The 23,465-nt window shown below is 60.5% G+C and overlaps 1 protein-coding gene across 3 annotated transcripts in view; it reads right to left on the bottom strand.

Moving 5' to 3' along the window:
• Window positions 1–484: 484 nt before the first annotated feature.
• HDAC7 (histone deacetylase 7) overlaps window positions 485–23,465 on the bottom strand; it is a 35,762-nt gene continuing 12,781 nt past the window's right edge. For 2 of the 3 annotated variants that reach the window (XM_025882724.2, XM_025882723.2), the window contains exons 2-26: window positions 20,155–20,205; window positions 17,039–17,223; window positions 16,821–16,911; window positions 16,441–16,552; window positions 15,691–15,806; window positions 15,373–15,498; window positions 14,927–15,018; window positions 14,624–14,734; window positions 14,289–14,469; window positions 13,873–14,069; window positions 13,452–13,625; window positions 12,054–12,273; window positions 10,554–10,687; window positions 10,281–10,401; window positions 10,023–10,072; window positions 8,696–8,803; window positions 7,623–7,678; window positions 7,368–7,455; window positions 6,207–6,326; window positions 5,901–5,998; window positions 4,544–4,662; window positions 3,710–3,843; window positions 3,320–3,404; window positions 1,872–2,010; window positions 485–1,740 (exon numbers count right to left, since the gene is read on the bottom strand). In XM_025882724.2, the coding sequence (XP_025738509.1) occupies window positions 1,695–1,740; window positions 1,872–2,010; window positions 3,320–3,404; window positions 3,710–3,843; window positions 4,544–4,662; window positions 5,901–5,998; window positions 6,207–6,326; window positions 7,368–7,455; window positions 7,623–7,678; window positions 8,696–8,803; window positions 10,023–10,072; window positions 10,281–10,401; window positions 10,554–10,687; window positions 12,054–12,273; window positions 13,452–13,625; window positions 13,873–14,069; window positions 14,289–14,469; window positions 14,624–14,734; window positions 14,927–15,018; window positions 15,373–15,498; window positions 15,691–15,806; window positions 16,441–16,552; window positions 16,821–16,911; window positions 17,039–17,223; window positions 20,155–20,205 (2,954 nt within the window). In that variant the 3' untranslated portion in view covers window positions 485–1,694. The remainder of the gene's footprint in view (window positions 1,741–1,871; window positions 2,011–3,319; window positions 3,405–3,709; window positions 3,844–4,543; window positions 4,663–5,900; window positions 5,999–6,206; window positions 6,327–7,367; window positions 7,456–7,622; window positions 7,679–8,695; window positions 8,804–10,022; window positions 10,073–10,280; window positions 10,402–10,553; window positions 10,688–12,053; window positions 12,274–13,451; window positions 13,626–13,872; window positions 14,070–14,288; window positions 14,470–14,623; window positions 14,735–14,926; window positions 15,019–15,372; window positions 15,499–15,690; window positions 15,807–16,440; window positions 16,553–16,820; window positions 16,912–17,038; window positions 17,224–20,154; window positions 20,206–23,465) is intronic. The other variant, XM_025882725.2, reaches the window with a different exon arrangement.

The raw sequence follows: 23,465 nt of genomic DNA, 5'->3' as shown, positions 1-23,465 counted from the left end.
ATGGTGCAGTCGAGCGGGAAGGGACCAGAAACAGTGTCTATTCCTGGAGCCTTTAACTGATAAACAGGGGCCCCAGGAGGTGACGTGACTTACCTGAGCTCCCAGCTGGGACCTGAACCCAGGTAGGTCTGATTCACCACTCTCTGGGGATGCCTTCTGGGTCCGCGTATCTCTAGCCCCGCCCGCTCAGTGGGCCTTCTGTCTCTGGACCCAGCCCAGAGCTGCTGCCTCTTTATTACCCCAAGGTGGGGCGAGTGGGGGCCAGCTAGGGTGTGTTCAGAATGGGTTCTTCCTGCAAGGGAGCTACCCACAGAAGGGCAAGGAGCTAGAGGGGGGCTGGCCCGCAGCCCAGCCTGGTCCCTTTTTTTCCCCACATCAAAGGAGACGCACACTGTGCTGTGTGGCCGAACGCCCGCCGCCCGCCCCCGCGCTGCTGTCCGCCCGCGGTTCACCCCGCATCCCCAGAGGCCCTTTCACAGGCACCTTTAAAGCAAATAAAACATTTATTGTTCAGATTTTTTTTCCATTTTTTTTTTCTTTTTTACAAAAACATGCATACATACACAGGGTATGGTGGTCCTGGGGAAGACACACACACACACACACACACACACGTTCTCTCTCTCTCTCTCTCTCTCTCTCTCTCTCTCTCTCTCTCACACACACACACACACACACACACACACACACACACACCCCAACACTTTCCTTCTTGGCCCCAGGCCCGGACCCCAGAAGCCTTGAAGACTTTGCCAGGGCAGCCTCCCCTCCCCCAGGTCTTGCGTCCACTCTCCCACCCCCTTTCCCCTCAGCCAAGCTAGTCCTATGTAGGGCAGGAGTCAGAGCTGGGTGAGGGAGACCCCAGAAAGAGAGAAGTCTCACGGAGGGGGGCAGTGACTGAGGGGCCCCTGGTGGTCATGCCGTGCCGCTGAGGAGAGATGAAGAGTTTGGCACCATTGGCTTAGGAAGCACGGGACTCCCAGAGCACCTGTCTGCTCCACCAGGGCACTGAGATGGCTGACGTAGGGTGGCCTCTGGTGGGGCCAGGGACCAGATGGGAGGCCTGCTGATGGCTGCTCCTGGAAGGAGCTTTGTCTCCCTGCACAGTGGCGGGGCGGGGTGGGGGTGGAGGGGAAGCTTCCAGAGTCATCTGAGGAAGCAGGCAAGAGGGACGCCCCCTGCCCTCAGGGATGGCAGACCCCCTGGCTCCTCCTACCCAGCCCCCTCTCCCCCACTCCAGCCCAGCCCTCAGAGCCTAGGAAGGACCACCCTGGCTGAGGCCAAGTTCACATTTCTGTGTGGAGCCTGGGGCTGTGTGCAAAGCCCAGGGTCTACAGAGCCAAGAATAGTGGTTATCGGTGGGCCCGACTGAGCTAGTCCTCCTCTGTGCAGTCCTGAGGAATGGGGGCCCAGCCAGGGGCCCGGACCCCAAAGGGGTAGACTCTGTTCTTGAGAGAGCCCTACTGAGGCCTGCCTGGCTGCCCAGCCTGCCTCCTCTCCGGGTCCTCTTTGGTCCCTATCCTAGACCCAGGGCCCTTCTCAGGCTCCTTGGGGTGACTGCAAGGGGCTGTTCTCTGGCCCCAACTACCTGCCCGAAGGCTCTCTGAAGACCCCGGGAACGGGTACTGTTGCCAGAGGTTAGAAGAGAACCAGGTCCAAAGGGCAGGGTGGGCAGGCAGATCCGTTCTGGAGCCTTAGAGATTCATGGGTTCTTCCTCCTCCACCAGCTGTTCTGAGGGCCTGGGGGAGAGACAAGGGTGGGGGCTGCTGGAGGACCTCAGGAGGCTGGGGCGGCTGTGCTGGGATCTGGGGTCCTCGAGTTGGGAGGGTCCGAGGGGTGGAGAGGCTGGGGGCCAGGGGGCGGGCCTTACCGCTCTTCAGCCAGGATGCCCACGGAGAGGGACGCCAGTGCCGTCACTGCCTCCACTTCTTCTGTGTCGGCCCCGGGCACCCTGGGCGCCCAGGAGTCTGGACAGGAAGCCAGGCGCTGCATGCAGCCCCAGTATTTACCTGGGGCAAGAAGCCAACTCAGGCAGGGTCGGGGAAACGAGCCCCCCCACCCTGCCACACCACGCGCCCTAGACTGATCTAAGGCTGGACCTCTCAGGCCGAGGGCCCGACAGCGGCAGGCACACCCTCAGTTTGGGGTCAGCGTTCTCACCCGCTTCTACCCTCAACATAACACGTCCCCTCACCTGCCCCCTCGGCCCCCCGCAGCCCTGCCAGGGGGAGCAGAGCTGATTCGCTGTGGCTGCTGGGGGGCCCTAGCAGGTGCCCAAGCTATTCCCCCACCCCTGAGCCATTCCCACACTGTGGGGTTCACTCTTCCCTAGACGGGGTCCAGCACGTAAGGCCAGGACAGCCTGGGAGGCGCGAAGGACACGACCCAGAGAGCTGACCCCCACCACGCTGCTCTGTGTGGCCGCCAGCGGGTCACTCACGGCCCCGGGCTTCCACCGCCCCCGCCAAGCCATGGACACGACCATCCTGCCCACTGTTGTCAGAAATAACGTCCATGGCACACGCCCAGCCCAGAGCCTGGCCCAGCGTGAAGACGCCATACAAAGGACCAGCAGCATCGCTACTGTTACGCGCACTTCCTCTACTGGATGTGGGGAAATCTACTTTTATTCCGTTTTTGTATCCCTAGCATTGAACCCCTTGAACACGGGTCTTTACATAAAGTGCTCCACAGATGCTAAGTTGCAGGGAAAAATTTAAAGTGCTTTCCAAATGTAGGGTTATTCCTTTTTTTTTTTTTTTTTTTTTTAAGTAGACTCCACGCTGGGCGTAGAGTCCAATGCAGGATTTGAACTCATGACCCTGAGGATCAAAACCTGAGCCAAAATCAACAGTTGGATGCTTAACCTTCTGAGCCACCCAGGCACCCCCAGATGTGGGGTTATTCTAAGACCAGCCCCCAAAGCAGGCAGAGCTCCCAAGATCCCTGTGGACAGGACTGAGGGTCAAGGTAGAACCAGGGCTTTTGGCAAAAGGCCTATTGCTATTGGCCTGGCCCTGGCCTAGGGCTGCAGCTGGGGATGGGAGGCCCGTTCTGCCTTGAGGAGGCAGGTGGTCCCCACTGACTGGTGGTCCCCACTGGATCCATCTGGAGGGCGCTGAGAGTACCCATTTGCAGGGAGGGAGGCAGTCCCACCATTACCGTTGGGGTAATTCATAGGAAGCCTACTCTGGCGCAGCAGCGGAGCCCCTCGCCTGGCGGGCACTGGAAGCCATGGGGCCCAGGTTACTGAGGGCAGGAGATGCCCTGAGGTTCTCCCAAGTCTGGGGCCAGCAGGTGCCCCCTCTCCGTACTCACTGTGCACCCGGATCACGGCTTCCAAAGAGCGGATGGCATTGAGGTTGGGTTTCTGTTTCCAGCCCTCTTCTGAGAGAGGATCCACCTGTAAGAGAAAACAGCACGTCAGCTCTTGGGGACCCACAGGCCCAGCTCTCTCCCACCCCTAGGGCCCTGGCTTTCCAGGAACAAATATGCATGTGCTTCCGGCTCTGCCTAGGGCTGGAAACACTGGTCCTAGACCTGACCTGGGGAAGGGGTACCCACTCTATCCCCCTCATTCTAGGCCTGCTACCCCGGCCCTATCTGCGAGCCCTCTGGGGGCACCCCATCTTCCTGCTTGCTGGGGCCATCCTCGGGGAGCTGGGCTTCCTGCCCTAAGGATGCACAGACCGGGGGCGGGCTGCTCACCTTGTTGCCCAGAAGAGCAGCCACACAGGCCTCAGAAGCATCACAGATGGCTGTGAGGTCATGACCACCTTCCAAGGCCAGCACCACTGCACCTCCCGCCAAGCTCATCAGCTGCTGTGTCATGTACCCAAAACCTAGATGGTTGGGTAGGCAGGGAGAGGAGAGGCAGGGCTGGAGGGGAGGTGGACCCTCTCTGTGATTTCCCTGCTGCCGTCCTCCTTTATAAATAATGATCAGATGCATACATCTCTCTTTCTTCCAGGCCTTTCACACGGACTCCCAGGCCAAACCTATTCGTATGCCCCAGTCAAGGCTTGTGGAGCGTGAAGGACTTGCATGAGGCCCACAGCTAGTAAATGGCAGGGCTGGGACTGGAACCCGGGGCTTGGACTCCAGCCCGTCTTTTCCACTAAGCCACACCATCTTCTCTTTCTGTCCCCCAAGCCCTGGGGCCCAGCAGGCTGAGTGGGCTCCCTCTGTTCTGAGAACATGCTCCTTCCCATCCTCCTCCAGGAGAAGCTGCCAGCCCAGCCGGGGATGCACAACCGGGGTATGCATTGGGAAGGGCATCCCATGGCTGAGCTTCTGGGCTACCAGACTTCACCCCCGGATTGTGGCTTAGGCCTCCCATGGTGATGGCCCTGTCATGAGAAAGGGCTCTGGGCAGGGCTAGGCGAGGAGGGCCTAGGGAACGCCAGGGCCAGCTGTCACCCCCCAGTCCTCACTCATGGCCCTGGGCCGGCCATTGCTACCTTCCTCTGGACTTGGGCAGTGCCTCTCCTCCCAGCCTAGCCCTCATTCCCTACATCGCCTCCTGGGCTGGGCCCTCCTTACATTTAGCAGAAACATGGTAGCCACCCAGTGGGGCTGGGTGACCATCGGCGGCATCAAACCCAGCCGACACCAGGACCAGGTCCGGAGAGAACTCTCGGGCGATGGGCATCACGACCATCCTGTGTGGGTGCCAGAGGCAGGGGCTCAGCACTCTGTGCAGGGCTGCCAGGGGCAGACGCCCCTGCCCGCCAGCTTTACTGTGGGTACCCTGCTCTTAGGACTCCAAGACACCCAACCTCCCAGCAGGATAAATGGATCCCTCTGACCTCCTTGACCTGGCTGGCCACCCATATCCCTAGCACAGCCTAAGGACTCAGCCACCCAGAACCGAGGCAGGAAGGAGTCAAGGAAGGGGCACCAAAGGGAAAGAAAGAAGAGGGTGCATGCACGCATGGGTGCGCGTCTGTGTGTGTGTATGTGTGCGCACGTGTGTGTGTGTTCATGTGTGTCTGTGGGGTGCAGTTGGGCAGGACCACAGTGGGGGCACGTCACTAAGCCTCGGGGGCTGAAACTATTGGTCCTCAGCTGTCACCCGCTTTGGACTGAGTTGACCACACCTCACCACTTGCTACCTGAGAGCTGACTCTCTTGAGGTCCCATGCCACCCAGATCCATTCTCTCATCCTCTGCCCCTCCCGGCCCCCCACAGCTGCCTCCCTCCATCCCTCACCCAACTCTGGGGTCCATTTTGATGTGTTTCAGAGCCCCGGGCTCAGGGCACACAGACACTAGGAAGCCCAGTCCAGGGCTCTTACAGAACTAGCTCTCAGGGTGAATATTTCCAGAAAAGTATTTGAGACCTACTTCCAGGGTTCTCTTTTCCCAGAGTATAGGCATGCCGGAATGAAACATATAAGGGCTCCTAAACAGAGCCCAAAGCCCCTCTTCTAGAATGCCCTTTCTTAAGCAACTTCCCCAATATGAACATCATCTGCTTTCTGTCTTTCTCCACAATTTTAAATTTCTTATCTCCTATGCAAAGCCCACCTCCTCCGGGCAGCCTTCTTTGACTGAACGTGGCAGCTATGCTCACTACACCCTGCCTCTCTTCCGGCACTCAATTCAACATTGGCTTTGGGTAACGTGTGACTTTATAAAGCACCCTTGACTTTTTCATTCTGTGTTTCCTGTCTTCTCATGGGGACGGGAGGCTCCTAGAGACCAGTGTAATAGTGCCTTTCCTTTTGTTTGTCTCAGTCTGGAAGGCCCACCCCAGGACTGGCTTATAATGTCCAGTAATTGGATGAGGACGGGCTGCCAAGCCAATCCATCACCTCCGGCCTGGTGCTGTTGGGAAAAGGGGCAGGAAAGAGTGGCCTTGCTGGGCAGACCTCCCCTGGGCCCCCAGAGCACTTACCTGAAGGCAGCCAGATACTCAGGATCCCCCATTGGGGGGTCCAGACCTCCGGCCCAGGCCACGTTGACATTGAAGCCCTCACCGCTACCAGCTCCCACCTGGAAAATAGGAAGCAAGAGACAAGAGGAGAGCAGAGTCCCAGGAGAGGAATCCCAGGATGCCAGTGCTGCGAGACCAGCTTGTCCGACCTCTTCACTTCCCAGTAGAGAAGTGGAGCATCAGAGAGGCTAACCAACCTGGCCCGGATCCCACAGCTAGCTGTGACAGAGGCAGAGTCCACGGGGCTGGGAGGGAGCATGTCGTTACCTCATCCACGGCCCCGCTGCCGGGGAAGAAGTTGCCGTCATCATGGCGATGCAGGGAGATGTAGAGGACACTGGGGTCCTGGTAGAAGGTCTGCTGAGTGCCGTTGCCATGGTGAACGTCCTGGGCAGGGAGATGGACAATGATTAGGGAAGGCCTGAAAGCACACAGATGGGGGCCGGCGCTGCTCAAAAGGGCTGTGAGCGTCCCTCTTCTGAGGGTCAGGATCCTAGACTGGGAGTAGGGAGACTGGGGTTCCTAGAGCGACACTGCTCGGTGGTCCCAAGTAGTCCGCTGGCCCTCTCCATGTGCGCACAGAAGGGGAGGAGGCGTGCCAAGGGCCAGCCGGCCCGCAAGAGCAAGACACGTACGGCAGAAGAGGGAGGGGTCTGGGCTTACACGTGTCAGGAACCTTCACTACTGTGTCTTGCCCAAGGTCAAGGAGTGATAGGTGATGGGAAACCAACCTCAGTTACAGAGGGGCAGGTCCATGAGGCCCGGGGCCACGACGGCTAGGAAGAGCTGTGGCCTGACACTCGGTAAGTCAGAGGGCCACACGTGGGCACAAGGGTGGAAAGTTCCTCCACTGTCCTCAACTGCTGCAGAGGCATGTCCCATTCACAGACGCTCATGCAGAGTATACAGCTTCGTTAGATGCATGGACTCCAGAGCTAACTGGCCTGGGTTCAAATCCCAGTCTCAGGACTTACTAGATGTGTGGCTATGTGCAAGTTACTTAACCTCTCGGGGCTCACATTCCTCATCTGAAACCAGGTAACAGTCAGGCTCAAAACCCATCACAGGTCAAACCACAGGGTCTGGATGTGATTAGGGGCACATTGAGGTGACCTGCTATCACACTGTGACTGTAGGGGCAATGTAGCCATTATGACACCTGCAGAAAGAAGCCCCTAGAGGCCAAAGAGCACTCAAGTGGCTCCTCCCGCCGAGGGAGTTCGAGATGGCTGAGGACCTTCCCACACGCCATTACCCCCAGGCCTCCTGGCAGCCCCCCGATGTGGCTCTTATCTTCGCCCACATTTTATACAGAGGGCCCAGGAGGCTCATGCGGAACTCGGACAGGAAGCCAGATCCTCTGATGCCAGGCTCAGGGCTCTTTCCACGGGGCTCTCAGATCTGAAGGGGCTAGGAACCGGGACCTACCCAGTCCATGATGAGGATCTTGTTGGCCTTGCCCTGTTGTTGAAGCTGCCGGCAGGCGATGGCCACAGAGTTGAAGAAGCAGAAGCCCCTGGGAGGAGGAGAGAGAGGCTCTGCCCGCCCATTCCCCCCGGGTCTCCACCTCTCCAGCCTCCATCCTCTGCCCACCCCTGGCCCGGCCTGGCCCCAGAAGGCTCAGGGGACGGAGGGGGAATGCCCCCCCATCTCACCCCCTCCCAGGCTTCCCCCCAGCCTTACATGGCTGTGGAATGGTCTGCATGGTGTCCTGGGGGCCGAACCACAGCAAAACCATTCTGGAAACAGAAAGAATGATTGTCAACCAAGGGCCCAGCACTCAGACCCACAACTCCATGAAGCTGCCCCCAACCCCAGGCTCATCCCTTGAGGAGGGGCCATCAGACAATAGCTGTCACCAGATCTGACGGTGGCCAGGCTGGATCTGAGGTGCCCTGGGGCTTGGCCACCAGGCCAGGCCAGGCATCCTCTGCCTTTAGGCTGGCCGTGAACACAACCCCCCCACCCTGGTGTGTCTGGACTCTTACCACTTTATAACCACAGTTAACTGTTTGTCGGGCAGAAGCTACATGCCCGGCACTGTGCCCCAGCTCTCTATAAACGCAGGACTTCATCCTGACATCTCTCTGAGGTAAATGTCATCTAATCCTCACAACATCTCCATGAGATAAACAGGATTCTCTCTAGTTCACAGCTGAGGAGAAATCTGAAGCTTGGGCAAGTTAAACAGCTTGTGGGAAGTTGCCCCCTTTGTCAAAGGGTGAAGCCAGAATGCAAAGCCCAGTGCTGAGCTCTTCACTGCATGCCCCTACCGCCCGAGGAGGAGCTAGGACACTGAACGTGTGACCACCTTGGGCTGTGAGCTCTTCAACAGCTGGGGGTGCGGACCTCAGCACGAGCCCCTGGAAGGTGCCCAGCCCAGAGCAAACAAGCACAGGCACCAACCCAGTCTATAAAACCTCGGTATTGCAAAGAACCCATTTGCCAATGGGAAAGGTCCAGAGATGCTCTGCAACGTGCCGGTGGTCACAGAGCAGGTCTGTGTGTGAAATGATCCTGAATAATTACGACCCTGGGTCTCTTAGAGACCAGCGGCTTGACTCCCCACCAAATAGCATGAGCGTAAGGTTCGAATCTCAGCTTTGTCCCCAGAGCTCTCGATTTCCCTTCCCTTCCCACCCTGTGGCAGATATCCAAGAGGAGTGAGAGGTCTGGGGCTCTGGGTCTGGCCTTCCCTGCTGCCCCGTCCTGCCACCTCCTCTGCGGCTTACCCACCTCGCACTCAAAGCTCCTACCTTTAGCTCACGGGAAGCTACTTTGAAGGCAAGGTCGGTGACGCTGCCAGCAGCCCAGCGGGCTGCATTGGACGAGTGCAGCTCGTTCCAGATGGTATCAGTATCCACCTGTGGGGGCCAGAGTCAGGGCCCGCATCATCCAAGGCCCCCCTAGGAGCCAGGGCCCACTTGGGCGGTGCCCACCCCACGGCCAGGACCCCAGGGGCAGGGAGCTGGGCAGACAGTGCTGCCTCCCCAGTGCCCCACCACCCAAAGGCAAGGCCTCCTGTGTCCCCCAATCCCAGCATGACTTCTCCTTCCCAGCTTCAGTCCATATCACCAGCCCGTATCTGGCCAGCACTCTGCCGGCAGCATCGCGCCTGCCTCCCCGCTCAGAGGAGGGGGCATGGCGTTACCTGGGCGGGACTTGGGGTTTGGACCGGGAGGGGGTTTTAAGCCCCAGCTGACTCTGCTCAGGCCCTGCGGGACGGTCGGAGCTCGAGGGGCCGTCTGCACCACTGTCTTCCACTCAGGGCCCCTAGCCCAGGCTGGGAGGCCCCCCAAACCCAGTCCCTGGGCCTCAAGGCTAGGGAGGGGCCGGGGGGCATGATGGGGAGATGGGGAGGGCGAGGCGGACCAAGAGAGGCGAGGAAGGCAGAGAGAGTCGCAAGAGGCTGGAGAAAGAGAGAGAGAGAGACAGACAGAGAGGGAGAGGAGGGAGGAGAAAACAGAAGCAACAACAGTTGGAAAAATCAGAAAGTGGCAAGAAATGGGAAGTTGTGAACAGGGCGCTGACCGGCTCCCCAACAGCCCCCCAGCTACAGCTCCCACTTCCCTCCGGAACTAGGCCTCCATCCCCTGCCTCCACACTCCTGTCTGGGACACCACCAGAGGAAGCAGGGTGAACTGGGAGGAGGGGAAGCTGGGCCGTGGGAGAGAATTGCCTGGGTCACCAAGGACCCTGCAGGCGCCCCCACAGCCCCAGGCTGAGCAGACCGACTCCACCTGGAGGCCGGTGTGGAAGGGCGAATCCCGACCACCACCAGGGTCTTACGAAGGGAGACGATCCCCTGCTCTTTGAGCCTCACTCCACATTTACCAAACACCTTCTAAGTGCAAGGCAAAGGGCTCCCCGCTCAGGAGACACTGACGGGTGGAGGACACACCTGTCCACAAGGAGCTTCTAGCCGGCAGAGGAGCATTATGGGAGAGCCCCTGGCCCAACAGGTCTGGCAGAACCACAAGAACAAGCAGGTAGGGGCTGGGCCTGGGAGAACAGAAGGGAGGCGCTCCGAGAGCCCATGGCAATGGCTGCTCAAGCCCCCCCCCCCACGCCGGGCACACTTACCCCTACCCCACCACAGGGCAGCATCACAAACATCCGCTGTGCCAGGAGCCCTGTGGGGAGAGGCCCAGGGTGTGTGAGCTGAAGCCTCTCAGCTCTGGCCTGAAGAGGGCTGGGGCCGGCTGCCCAGGGCAAGGGGGAAGTGGGCCTCGGCGTGGGGACGCCCAGGATGCTGGAGGGACAAGCTGGGCAGAGCTGGGAACGCAGCGGCTGGGTGAGTCAGGGGAGGTACGGGGATCCCAGGTGCCCCTGGGCCCCTACCTGCCAGCTTCCCGTTGTCCAGTTTGAGGCGGCTGAGCGGGTTGGTGCCATAGAGGAGCACATGCCGCTCCGAGTGCACTGACTGCAGCTCCTCCAGGGAGGCCTTCCGGCCCCGGAGACACTGAGGGAGGGCCCGCAGAGCTCCTCAGCCCCGGCTCACCCCCACCCTGCCCCTGCTCACCTCCTCCCTGCCGCGCCCACGGCCCGCTGGGCCCCTCCTGCCCGCAACCCCTGCCTCCTTGGGTTTCGCATGCGCCCACGCTGCCGCCTCACCTCACACTGGCTCCGGAGACCCCGCTCCTGCAGCCGGGACCAGATGCTCTGGATCCGGCCCGCATGCTCCGGGTGCCTGCTGTTGTCTCCGCAGGAGCACTGGTGCTTCAGCATGACCGAGTCATAGACCAGCCCTGCCGAGAGCGGGGCTCAGAGCTCAGGGCCCAGGCCCGAGGGAGCCCCCGCCCACCGCCCCCCCATGGCTGCAGATGCCCACACCCACGTGGAGCCAGACCTGACAGCCCCCCACCACTACTCACACAGCCCCGCATCCCCCATCCGGCCCCTCAGCCCTTCACGCACATACACACACACCCCAGCCTCTTCCACGGGCAGCCTCAGGTGCCCCCCGCACACACCAGCACGGCCCCAGCCACTACCATGGCCATAGCGCCACTGCCTTCCTGCCCTCTGACCCTCCCCAGAAGGCTCCCTATGGTTACCAAGACCTCAAGAGCCCAGAGCCTGACAAAAGGAGGCCTAATGTCGGGGGTCTCACACTGGATGTCACGACCCAGACAGGCTGCCACGGGGGCGTGAGAGAAGAAAGAATTCCTCAGAAACCCCCAAGCTAAGAGCTGAGAAGCCCACAGTGACACTGGGCCATGTGACAAGACAGATGCAGTTTTGGGGAAGTGACTGTTTCGGCCTGACAAGTGGGCCGCCTAGAGGGCCCTGCACGCTATCGGTGGGTGGGTCACTTTCAGCACGCCTCAGGACATCGGGAGCCTCAAAATGTTCACCCCACTTGACCCAGGGATGCCACACTCCTTAAAAGTAGCCCTTGGGAAACAACGCCAGGGATGGGTAAAGATTCATGGACAAGGAAATTCACATGAGGAAAAATGAGTAACCACCTACTGCCCAACCAATAAGAAATCTTCAACAAAAGAAAATACTGTGATGAAATACTATAAAAATCTCATTTTTAAACATTAATTGTATCAGGGTGTATTCATAAGACGTTAACAGAATAAGCGGGGCTCAACACCCAACCAGCATGCGTATGGTATCTGAATACAGCTGCCGCAAAGATGGTGAGAAGCTAGAGCAGCATTTAGGAGAGGTGCCTCGGGGTGGTGGGACACCGGTTGGTGATTTTTATTGTGTCCTTACGTTTTTCTGTATTTCTCAAAATTTCTAAAATGCTCTTGAGCTCTTTTTTGTACCAACAGAGAAACCATAGTAAATATCATTTTTGAAAGGTCTGAACGAGTTGTCAGGAGACCCGGATTCTTAATCTGGCTTGACCATCAGCTTGCTCTTTGACAAGCTTGTCACCTTAGTTTCCCAAGCCCAGGCCTCCTCATCTGCAAAAGAAGAACTACCACCCGCTCCACCTGCTTCGTGGGATGCCCCGTGTGGATCTGACAAGGCCAAGAAAGTGCTCTGTGGCCTCGAAAAATGTCCCGAGTAACAGCATGACACGACATGGACTTGTGCCTAAGCCCCTGTAGGCCCCCAGCCCCTTCTCCTGCCCCAGTCTAATGTAGGCCTCACCTGTGGTGAATGGCAGGGTCCTGGCAGGGGTCTCTGAGCTGGGCAGGACACGGGCCTGACTGGCGGGCTCTGGAGTTGGCAGTGAGGCAGGTGCAGCTGGGGACGACTGAGCCCTGGACAGGGGCCGGTGACTGCCCTGGGCCAGGGGAAGCAGCCCAGAGTCCCCCGTTCCTCCCCGGGGGGGCCGCCCAGCCAGTCGCTGCTGCTCCCAGAGAAACACCTGAGGGACACAGGGGGCCTCAGTCTCCAGGTCTCAGGATTCTGCTCCGCCTCCTGCTGCCCAAGGCCTTGGAAACCTCCAGGCAGGCCCCTTTTGGGAGAGAGTCCAGGATGTCTCTAGTCCAGCCTCCTGGCGGGGCTCTGGCCTTTGATCTCTGAACCTTCGGCCCCCTACACCACCCCCAAAGGTCTGTAGCCCAGAATGACCACCCTGTGCCACCAGAGCTCCTCAGACCCTTGGGACTGCAAAGCCAGAACCCAGGTAAGGGGCCTCGGGCCAACTGCCCAAGGACACAGGGACGTGCGTGAGCCACTGCAGGTACGTGGACTGTTGCCACGTGCTGTGGGCTGAGTTGTGGCCCTGCCACTTCCCATTCGTGAAAGCCTAAGTCCTAAGCCCCGCCCCAGGACCTCAGCATGTGCCCTTATTTGGAGATAGGTAATTACAGCAGTAATTTGAGTTGAAGTGAGGTCATTGGAGCCTTAATCTAATATGACTTTTGTCCTTATAAGAAGGGAAAGGTGAGACACAGGCAGGCGGGGGAAAGATGACATGAGGACCCAGGGAGAAGATAGCCATCTACAGCGGAGGACAGAGGCCGGGAGCAGCCCTTCCCTCACAGCCCTTGGAAAGAACGAACCCTGATGTCAGCCTCCAGGCCTCCAGAACCGTGAGACGACGTATTTCTGTCCTCTGAGGGGCTGGGTCTGTGGTACTTGTTCCAGCAGCCCTAGCAAACTAATCCCCCACGGCTTGCTGGACTCAGGCTATGAGAGCGCCTTGGCTGAAACGCTCACGCCTGGCTGTGCCCCGTTTCCGGTCCCAGCCCCCGTTCTGGACGCGGGACAACCGGTCACAGGGCAGACGGGCCAGGGCAGGGACATGCCCAGCTCTGTGAGAGGCCAGCCTCAGCGCCAGACAAGGGACATGGCTTCCTCTCAAGACGGGCAGGCTGCCGGAGTGTGCATGTATGTGTGCGTGCACACGCGTGCATGCATGCACGTATGCAAACGTGTGCATGGCGGGGGACGCATGTCTGCACCTTGGTGCCGATCTGGTAGGGCAGCCTGGGTCCCAGACTTGTCTCCTGCACTGATGAGCTAGAGCCCGCCCTTCCATCTATGCCAGGCCCCAGAGTCTCCTGACTATACCTTCCCAGGGACGTGGGCGTGCCATACCTGCTGGTGCTGCTGGAGAGGAACAGGGCCTCTGGCTTCATGCTGCCCGTGGCTTGACTCCCTGTGTTCCAGGCCATCATCCCCCACTGGCCCCACTCCCCCACCATCCGTCTCTAGGTCCTCAGCGGAGGGTATCTGCCGCAGTCGGGGCTTCTCACTTGGCTTGGCTGGCCTCTGGGGAAGGGAGATGCCCACTGAGAAGACATGCCGGGGTGCAGGCTGTGTGGTGGGCCATGGTGGGCTGGGCTGCGTGGCCACTCATCTTGCTGGGACTTGAGCGGCCACGTGGCTCTGGGCCCTCAGGAGCCATATCCTGTCTCTGGCTCTCCAGGTCCCAGCCCTTCCTGAGCCTCCCTTCTTTCAGCCCCCAGGGGCCCAGTGAAGCAACCCCTCATTACCTCCCCTACCCAGTTCCCCTCACCTTGATCAGCTGGACGTGAGGTTTGAGCCGTTCCAGGCGGGGCTGCAGGGGGCCCAGCGGTGGGGGGGCGGTGGCGCTTGGGGGCAGGGGCTCTGAGCGGGTCCGGCTTAGTGGCCGGTGGAGGCCTGACCCAGAGAGCCGCTCGGTGGTCAGTAAGGACTGGGCAAAGTGGAAGGGCAGGGGCCCAAGCCGGGGCACTGGAAAGAATGGGGTGGGGGTGGGGCATAAGGAGGGAACCCAAGGGAGGAACGGAAGGAAGCAAAGGCACGGGGTGGCAAGGGGGCATGGGCTCAGCGGGGAGACACGCAGGATGGGGGCACTGCAGAGGGGGGCAGGAAGGAAGGGACCCTTCCCGAGCTTGGCCCTTAGCAGGATGCAGGGACCAGCCCCTCCCCTGGAGAAGCCTTGGAACTCACCAGTCAGCAGAGGGGCGTGAGACACTGAGGGATCCAAGAGGAGGATGGGCTGTAGTCGAGAGGGCAAGGGGCCTCCAGCCTCAGACTCCAGGCCATGGGGCAGGAAGAGGGGAGCATGGGGGCTCCCCAGGACCGGCCCCCGAGGGCCCAGAGTCGGATGGGCCCTGCGGTCAGCATCAGCCTGGGGAGAGGTAGGGAGAAGTCACGGGGGCGGGGTGGGGGGGGACGACCCCTCGCCGAGAGAGAGCAGTGAAGGTGTTGGGGTGAGGTGGTAGGAGAAGGGAGCGACAGAAGCTGGGGGCTGGCGGCGGGGAGAGGGCGCCTCAGCCACTCACCCTGGCAGGGGCGGGTAGCCCCAGCGTGATTGCGGGCAGCAAGGACACTGTCGGCAAGGCGAACGGGGCCAGAGAGGTCTCCTGCAGCCGCAGCCGCGGGCCCAAGAGCGCCTGCCGTGGGGAGCAGGGCAGGGGTCACCGGTCCCAGACCTCTACCCCTGGGCCTGCCTTCCCCAGAACCCCCAGGAGGCTCAGTTCCAGGCTGCCCAGACCCTGCGGCCCCAGCTCGGTCAGGGCTGCTTGCTGAGAAGAAGGCTGAGCCTCAGAACCGCCCCCGAAGAGCCTGGCCCAGCAAGGCCTTACCTCGGAGCCCAGGACGGGGTTGGGGCCGTGCTCGCTGTCATTAGGGGAACTGCAGCCTGACGCCGGCGTGCTGCTGCTACTCGGGGAGGAGTCTGGGGTGGCGGGGGCGGGGGGGCACCGTCAGCGGCCCATTGTGACCAGGACAACGGGGCCAGTCCCCCTTCCCCAGGGGGTGGCCTCTGCTTCCCGCTTTCTTCCCAGAAGGGCAGGAAGAAGGCAGGCCACCACTCGCCTCTGGTGCCTTTGCACACGTTTTTAAGGTGTCCCTTCCTCTGGGCAGATGTCAGCTTAGCCAACCAAGCAGGGGCTGGCTTTCAGCCTCAACCCCACCCCCTGGCGAGCGTGTAGGACACATCCCGTATAACCGTGCACAGCCACCCTGTCTGGGCAGGACCTGACCCAGAGCGACAACACCAGCCACCCCTACCCACCCTGTGGACCCTCACCTCCAAGGGTTTCCGCAGGCCGTCGCCGGAGACTGGGTGGGGCGCTCTCCTTTCTGAGCAGTGGATTCTTCCTCCGCTCCAGGGACTTCTTGGGCTTGTAGCGCAGCTTCAGGTTGGGCTCAGAGACTGTGGGAGCACCGGTGTTACATGGCCCCACACTACCCTCCTCCCTCCGTCACCTCTGGGTGAAGGCAAGAGAGGGCAGCGTCTGGGACAAAAGCACCATGGGCTGACCTGCTGCTGCCCTGCCAGGCCCTCCTGCTCCTCCACGCTCCTGACCCTCCCCTGGAGGGTCCCCCACCTGCCCGTCCCACTCACCTGTCTTTCGGAGAGGGAAGTGTTCTGGGGGGTCACTGGGCAGGCTGGGAACAGGAGGCAGAAAGCTGCTGAGCATAGAGCGAGCAGCTCCTTCCGTCTCCAAGGGCTCGAGAGTTCTGTGGAGGGAAGTCCAAGGCGGCTTCAGAGGGGCAGGGATGCCCAGGGACCCGGCGGCCAAGGGCTCTGTGAGGGCTCTTCCTGAGCACGGGGCCCCAGGACCTGCCGGGGGAGGCAGTCGCTGACAGGGCCAGGCGTCGTGTGGCCACCAAGAACAGGGGCCATCTCCAGGTGGCAGCACCGGGCCACTCTCCCTCCCAGCAGCCTGCAAGGCAGGCTGGGATCTTGGCATAGGAGCCAGGGTCCCGGGACTTGGGTGAGGGCCAGTCACACTGGGGACTCTGTCCCCTGTGGGAGGAAACTGCTCTAGGAAGCAGGATATTTTTGTGCTTAGGGGAAGTCCTAAAGAGAAAAGGGACTCTTGTAGGAAGAAGAAAGCCAGCCTGGTATGTCTGTGCTGGGTGGGGGAGGGGTGCAGCTAGGAAGGGCTTCAGGTGGGGTAGGGAGTGATAATTAAAGGAGAAAAGGGGGCAGGTGTTGGGCGGGAGGAGAGAGGTTGGGGCAGCATTATAATTAGAGGTGGGGGTACAGGTCTGCTGATGAGCACCCGGGAGGCAGGCGGAGTGAGGATGAAGGCTCGTGGGTTGACACTTCAGGAGGCGGGGGCATGACAAGGACACAGGGGAGCGTTACCTGTAGGGAATGCTGGGGCTACTGGGATGGACCGTTCTCTCTAGGGCAGCCTGCTGTTTCTTTAGGATCACCTCCGCCAGTTTTTGCTTGACCGCGCTGCTGGCTACGGCACCTAGCAGGGGGTCAGGAGTGGGTTGGGGGGGGTGGGCAGTGTGGCCTCCCCGGCCCGCAGCCTGCCCACCGCCCTGTCTGTACCCGCAGTTGGAGGCAAGAGCCAAGCCTGGGGCCCTGCCCCTTCCGCGAAGCCTCCAGACCCCACCCACATTCGCACGCAGCGCCGGGCAAGCAGAGGGAGGCCCGGGCCGGCGTCGCTCCCGCCCCAGCCCGACGTGCCCCCCGCGGGCGGGCCATGGACCCCAGGCAGGAGGCTCCATCCTTACTCCGCTTGCTCTTGTCCTTATGGAGAAGCTGCCGCAGCTCCTGCTCCTGCTGGCCAGCCTGCGACTGGGGCACCGGCGTGTCCATCGGGAGCTGTGGGCAGGGCCGGCCGCCCAGGAAGGGGGGCAAGGAGTTGAAGATTGAGCCGAGGGTCTGGGGAGGCTGAAGGCGGGGGGGCTGAGCTCGAGGCCACCGCGGGTCGGGGGAGCTGGGACTTTACCCTCATGGACTCTGCTGAGCGCTGCGGCAGGCCCGCGAAGAACAGGTGATGGTGCAGGCGCTGCGGGTGCTGCAGGGCCAACAGCGCGGGCTCTGGCGGGGGCTCCACGGGGGGCCGCTGGCCCACCCGCAGGTCCATGGGCTGGGGCTGAGGGCCTGGCGTGTCTGCACGGGGCCTGGGGTGGCCTGGGGGCACACAGAGAGGGGGCGCAGTCAGGGCCTCCCTGGCCTCCTGCAGGCTCCCTTGGCCACGGCGAAACACTCTGCAAGGGGCCCTTCCTCACTTCTGTAACCATGGTCCCACGAGGTAGGTATTTCCAGCTTCGGCTCCATTTCACCCGGGCGGGGGAGGAGGGGTGTCATGGAACCACGCAGGGTTAGTCTACACAGGCAGTGCCGGAACGGAGCCTCCTGACTTGAGCACTGTGCTTTCCCACTAAACGGTGTTGCCCCTCCGGGGCAGGGGCTGGGAGCTGGGAGGATTTAGGCGATGAGAAGATTTGGCCAGGATGCCCCCTAATGAACTGCACTCAAAGACAGCTATCCGACAGTCCCCTTTGTTCAGCCTCCAGCCCCAGAGGGGCTCTCCCAGTTGCCCCCCCCCCCACGCTCTCTCCTAGGCCAGAGGATAAAGAAGCAGAGCCTTGAGCCCACAGCCAGCCCTGGCCCACCACCCTAAGCCTGCACAGCCCTATCCACAGGGCACCTTCCTCGGCTCACTGGCCCCTATGCCTGTGGGGCCTGCTCCCGGCACCCTCAGGCCAGCTCTGGGCCTGGCACTGTGAGGACGGCAGGCTCAGCCGCCTCTTTTCAAGTGTCCTCTGCAGCCACACCAGGAGGACCTGCCCAGGGCCGTGGGGGCAGGAGCTATTTATAACCAGCCACCAGACCAGGTCCTAGGCCCACACAGCCAGCTGGGCCAGGCTGGACTGAGCAGCTGGAGATGCTCAGGGGTAGAGTGTCTGCAGGGCCATCATCCTGGAGAAGGGGAAGCCGGTTGGGGGGGGAGGCGGCGGAGAACAGGGGCCCTAGGACAGAGCACACAATTGGGGAAAGCTTTCTGGAGAGGTCTCCTTCGGCTCAGCCAACAACGCTTGGCATCCCCCATCAGGGCAGCCAGAGGCTGAGGGGTGCTGGAAGGCACTGTGACAGCACCAGCTGGGGAGTCAGGGAACGCAGTCTCCAGGCCCAACTCAACCATCACTAACCATTACCTTTGATCTACGGCACACGTGCGGGCATGCCTGCAAAACCCTTTCACCCTGAAACCCCCATAGGCCCTCGGAGGTGGTCATTGCTATTCTGTTATCCCAAATGTGGAAACTGAGGCTCAGGGGACGGGACCTCTCCAAAGCCACCCAGCGAGAGGCATGGTGAGCATGGGTTCTGGTTCTGCCGAGGCCAGTGCTCTGGCTCCATTTTCCCCTGGACTTTCAGGAAGCCAGCACCCCTCGTGGGGGTTTCTCACTGGACAGAGGAAGGTGGGCTTGCAGTAGGTTGCTGCTAAGGGGCATCTGCTCTAACGTCCTCTGCCCGTGAGAGAGAGACAAGAGGAGCCAGGCAGGGAGGTGCCCACCATGACTATCCAGATATTAAGAGACCAGAGGGGATGGCTGTGCATCCAGATGTGCCCTGCAGCAGGCAAGCATGGCCTCCATGCCCCCGCCCCTGTTCAAGCATCCACTTGGGGAACCCAGATTCTCATTCAGCTTGAGTCTCCTGCCAGGAAGGGTCTCCGTCTTCCACATCTGGTGTCCTGGTTTCCTGGGGTGACTCCCCTGATGAGGTAAGAGGGACCTCAGAGAACCCCAGGCAGGCCACAGGACAAAGGGCTAGCTGCCTCAGCCTCACACAGGCGAGAGGCCCCGTCCACCCCCTCCAAGCACAGGGCTGCCCCCTGGCGGTACCGTCCTCACCCCTCAGATTCTACTTTTCCAGATCCCGCCCCTTCTTTCAAGTCCAGCTGGAATCTTCCTTCTTCCCTGCACTCAGCCCACTGCCTGTGTTCCTCCCTCCTCTGGATTCCAGTCACGTTGGTGGTTCGGCGCCCCCCAAGCCCAGTGCGGGCAGGGACCATCAGAGTCCAGCTCCAAGGGCAGGAATTTGTTTTGTTTTTTACTTCTCACTATCCCAGCACCTAGAATAGTACCTAGCACATGACAAGAACCCAATAAATGCTGGTTGAATCAATGAATACACCTCTGTCTCTGCCCCCCTAAAATGCCTAGGAAGGTGCCCTGGCACAGAGATGGGGTTCATCAATACTTCTTTTTCCAATTTCTGTATTTTTTGGAAATTACATGTCTAGGAGGACTACGTGACAACAGGTGTGAATTTAGTGTTTCTTGAATGAAGGGATGAACTCGGTCCGCTGTGCCCTCCTTTGGCACTGGTCACCTACTGCATTCTACTCTTGGTGAGTCCTGTCTCCCCAACCTGCCTGTAAGCTTTTGGACAACCAGGAGGGAGGCGAGAGGACACCCGGACTTCACTCCTCCCAGCCCTGCGTAACTTATAGGCATCAGACACCAGTAGGCCCTCCGTGGACGCGGGCTGAGGCTGAGGAGGGGTGGCCCTCAGCCCCTGCAGCCCCAGCCCCGTAGGCACATCCTAAACCAGAGCACAGCCAAACGGCAGAGGAGGCAAGGGGCGGTGAGAGGACCCAGGAGAGGGGTCCCTCCCCCCACACCCAAGTGGCAAGAGGCATCTCTCCACCTGCGAGGGGTGCTGTGCCCACTTTGTGGGGCCAGTGTGAGGACTGAAGCCAACAAACAAGAAGCAGGCGCCCCGCCCAGAGCCTGATGTGAGACAGGGGGCTGAGTATAGACATTAGCGTCCTACTTGCCTTCCTGCTTCACTGCAGCCAACAAGAAGAGGAGCGTCCTGCCTTTTCTTTTCCTGTTGTGCTTCGCAGCCGTGGGACCAGCCTAGATCCAGAGTTGCCTCCCCGGCCCCTCTCCTCACCCCACCCTCACCTCAACTTCGCCCCCACCCCCAGGACCCCAACCTCCCAACCCCCCCGGTCCATCAGCCAGCTCCCCGGCTTCTGTCGCCCCTCTGATGTCCTCCCCACCCTCAGCTTGCCCTCCCCACCTCGGGAGCCCTAGGGTCTCTTACCTGTGCCAGGGGGACTGGGGCAGCGGGCACCCGGGCTCACCTGGGTCCCATCTGTAGAGAGAAGAGAGGGGGCATGAAGGGGCTGCAGGGAAGGGGTGGGGAAAAGGTGACAGGGCCAGGCCAGGCGGGGAGGCCTCACTCTAGCTTGAGCACCCCTAAACCCGGCACCTGCATCAGAAGCTAACCAAAAAGCAAGGATTCCACCCCATTCCTTCTCTCGAATTCCCATGCTGAATGCGAGCACTCGCCAGCCCTCTCTTCCTTACCCAACTCAGCCAGTCAATCAGACATCCTGCCCTGCAGAGCCCAGTCCACAGCAGGCCCAAGGAGGCCCCAGTTCACCCAACGGTGCCTTCAGCCCTCCTGGATGTGCTCCGACACCATCCTCCTAGGGCCCGGGCTCCCAGAACCCAAAGGGAAAGAGAACTGGAGGGGAGGCGGCCAGAGGTGGGAGAGCATGGCCGGTGAGGCTGCCAGGAGGGAGATGGGGAGAAGCGGACCCAGAGAAGGGTAGCTGGGGGCTGCTCAGAGGCTTCCTGGGTGGGAGCAGATAGGAGCAGGTGGCAATGGGGAAGCTTCCACAGTTGGGGAGCGGCTGGGTCATGGCCTGAAGACCAAGTCAGAAATGGTGGGAGCTGTGAAGTAGCAGGTCTGGAGCACACAGCCAAGGCCCCCACGGTAGGAATCCCTTTCCTCCTGCCGCCCCAGCCCGGGTCCTGCAACCTCTGTGCCCCCACAGACAAGAACCGCGCAGCATTGTTTTTTTTGTTTGTTTGTTTGTTTTAATAACCTGAAATAAAAGTCTTTGCTTTTGGAAAGGGTCGCTTCTCTCAGGCTCATAAGCCGAGCCCAGAGCGCCCCCACCCCGTTCAGAACCCATGAAACCCATGGTAGGGCCCGAGCTGGGCAGCAACAGAGGCACGAAGTTGCCCAGAGGCCCACTGGGGTAGGGAAAGACGGAGATGAATCTGAGGTCACCTGTCGCAGATGGACCCCTTTCCCTTCTGCTGTCCCAGCTCAGGGCCCAGGGGACAAGAGTCCAGGAGACTGGAAGGCCACGTGGAAGGAGCCCTGAGGGACACACAAAGACGTCCCTAGGCCAAGCTTGGGGCAGAAGGGATATTTTCTGAAGAGCAACTGTTGGGCGCTGTTCTTTTGGGTCTGTGTTAAAGGGGCAGAAGCTAAAGAAAGGCGAACTCCCTGCAGGCAGGCATCGCGGGAGGGGGCAGCTCTAGGCCCAGAGAGCCTCGGGCCGGCTGCCCTCACACACCAGTGCTCCATGCTCCAGCTGCTGACGTCGGGTAGGGAAGGGCGGCCCTACCTCCCCAAAGTCGGCGCAGCCCAGGCCCACGGGCTTCCTCATGAAGCTCCCCCCGACCTCCCTCCCGCTCCCCCCCCAGAGCACCCACTCTGCATCCGCCCCCTCAACACTCCACTAATCGTGGTCTCCATGGTGTCATTTGGAAGCTGCGCCCGTCTGCACCTACCACCTTGCTGCACGCATGCCAGGCTCCATCAGGAAGGAGTGACTCAAATGCCATGGTGCTCCCCGCGCACCCCCTCCGGCCCCCTGGCTAGGACGTGGCATGAAGATTTCTCAAGCTCTGTGAGCCCCAAGGAACACTGGTGCAGCAGGCGGCATCCCCTCCCCAGGATGCGGTAACCCCCTCTCTAGGCTCTCTTAGGACCTCCTCTTTCTTCTGCTGGTCTCCCAAGAGAGGTTTCTGAACTGGGCTCCCAGGTATACTCCCAGAGGCTGAGTCAGGCCTGTGTGTCAGTCCGGGGCCTCCAGCCCCTGCCTAGTGGGAATTCTCCCCTACCTCCCCTCAGCCCCTGCCCGCGGGCTGGTCAGCAGCAATCACGCTTGGGAGCAGAGCCAAACCTTGCTCCCCTGGTAACCATGGAGTCAGGACACCATGCACTCTCTGGATAGGAGACAACCTAATGGCCCTGAACTCTGTAATGTTTGTTACTGAGCCCAAAGGGATGTTTTGTGATGATGATCTAGGATAGAAACTCTGTTCGGAAAAGCTGGGAGCAGGCACGCCTGTGTGTGTGCGGGTTGCCAACAGGGGCTGCTTCCAGAAGCAATTCCTGGAAAAAGTTCTGCTTCTCCCCCAGTGCCCTGGTTCTGTGCCGACAGCCTTTAAGTTCAGAAGAGCCCAAAGCAACAAAGGTAAGACCTGTGCAACAGCTCTCCCGTGTCCCAGAGAGAGGAGAGGTGTCTAAGGGGACCCAGCTGCTGGCTGAACTAAAACCAGAAAGCGAACATTCTGCAAACCAGGCTTGGCCATGATCTGGGGGACACTTCTTCTCATTGGCCCCTCTTGGGGTGCTGTTACCACTACTCTGGGACCAGACCAATAAAATCAGGAGTGAATGGACCTGAGGGCCTGAACCGTGCCTAGGCCTGGACCCTTCTCCACACAGCTCCCCGCCAGGGTGGAGAGCTCTCCATTTTGGAATCCTGGCTCCCTCCCTGATCTCTACCTTCAGAAGCCGCCACAGTCAGACTGAAGAGGTGGTTTACTTGGCACCGAGGCACCTGGGCCTACCAAGTTACCTTCCCAAGCCAGCGTACCTGACCTCACACAGAACCAAAGAGCCCCAGAAATACTGCCCCAGTGGGTCCACTGCAGCCCTCAGAAGCCCCCAGAGCAGACACGAAGGCCCCCCAAGCCCCTGTGCAAGCTGGTCTCCCACTCCTACTTTGTGGGCCTGGGCCTCACCTCCCCCACAGATGGGACTTTGCCCCAAGGCAGGCGCAAGGTGGCGGGAGACCTGAGCCCGGCCTGCTCACCTGCTCTCCCAGGTGTTTCAGGCCCTTTGTCAGGAAGAGGGCTTCCCTAGGAGCAGAAGCCCCCTGCCCACGCCTCTGATGTCTTTTCTGAGGCCGTCCCCACCTCCCTGATCTCCCAACCAGCTGTAGAGGAGTAGCAGGAAGGCCTGGGCCCCAGCGGGCAAGAGGAAAGAAGACAACGGCAGGAGGCCAGGTCCCGGGTTCAGGGCTGGCTCCCTCCACACCCCACATTGCGGCTCTGGTTCTGTTTCCCTGACACAAGCAGGACAAAGCTTGACTCTGCATGGGGGCTGGCAAAGAAGATGAAAGCTGGGGCTGAAACGGCTTCAGGAAGATCCAAGAATAAATAAACACGAGAAAGAAAGAAATCACGGTTGCCAGGCCCTCCTGACACAGACTGAGCACTGAGCACCAAGGAGAGGCTCTTCTCTTCTCTCATTCCCGTCACAGAATCTGAGAACCTTAGGAGCTGATGGGGCTCGAGCGCCTATTCTGGCCAACCCTCTCACTT

Source organism: Callorhinus ursinus, unplaced genomic scaffold (assembly GCF_003265705.2).
Source record: "Callorhinus ursinus isolate GAN/ISIS: 27379988/994484 unplaced genomic scaffold, GSC_fseal_2.0 scaffold44, whole genome shotgun sequence".
Classification (NCBI taxonomy): domain Eukaryota; kingdom Metazoa; phylum Chordata; class Mammalia; order Carnivora; family Otariidae; genus Callorhinus; species Callorhinus ursinus.
This window is presented reverse-complemented; position numbering and strand designations above follow the sequence as displayed.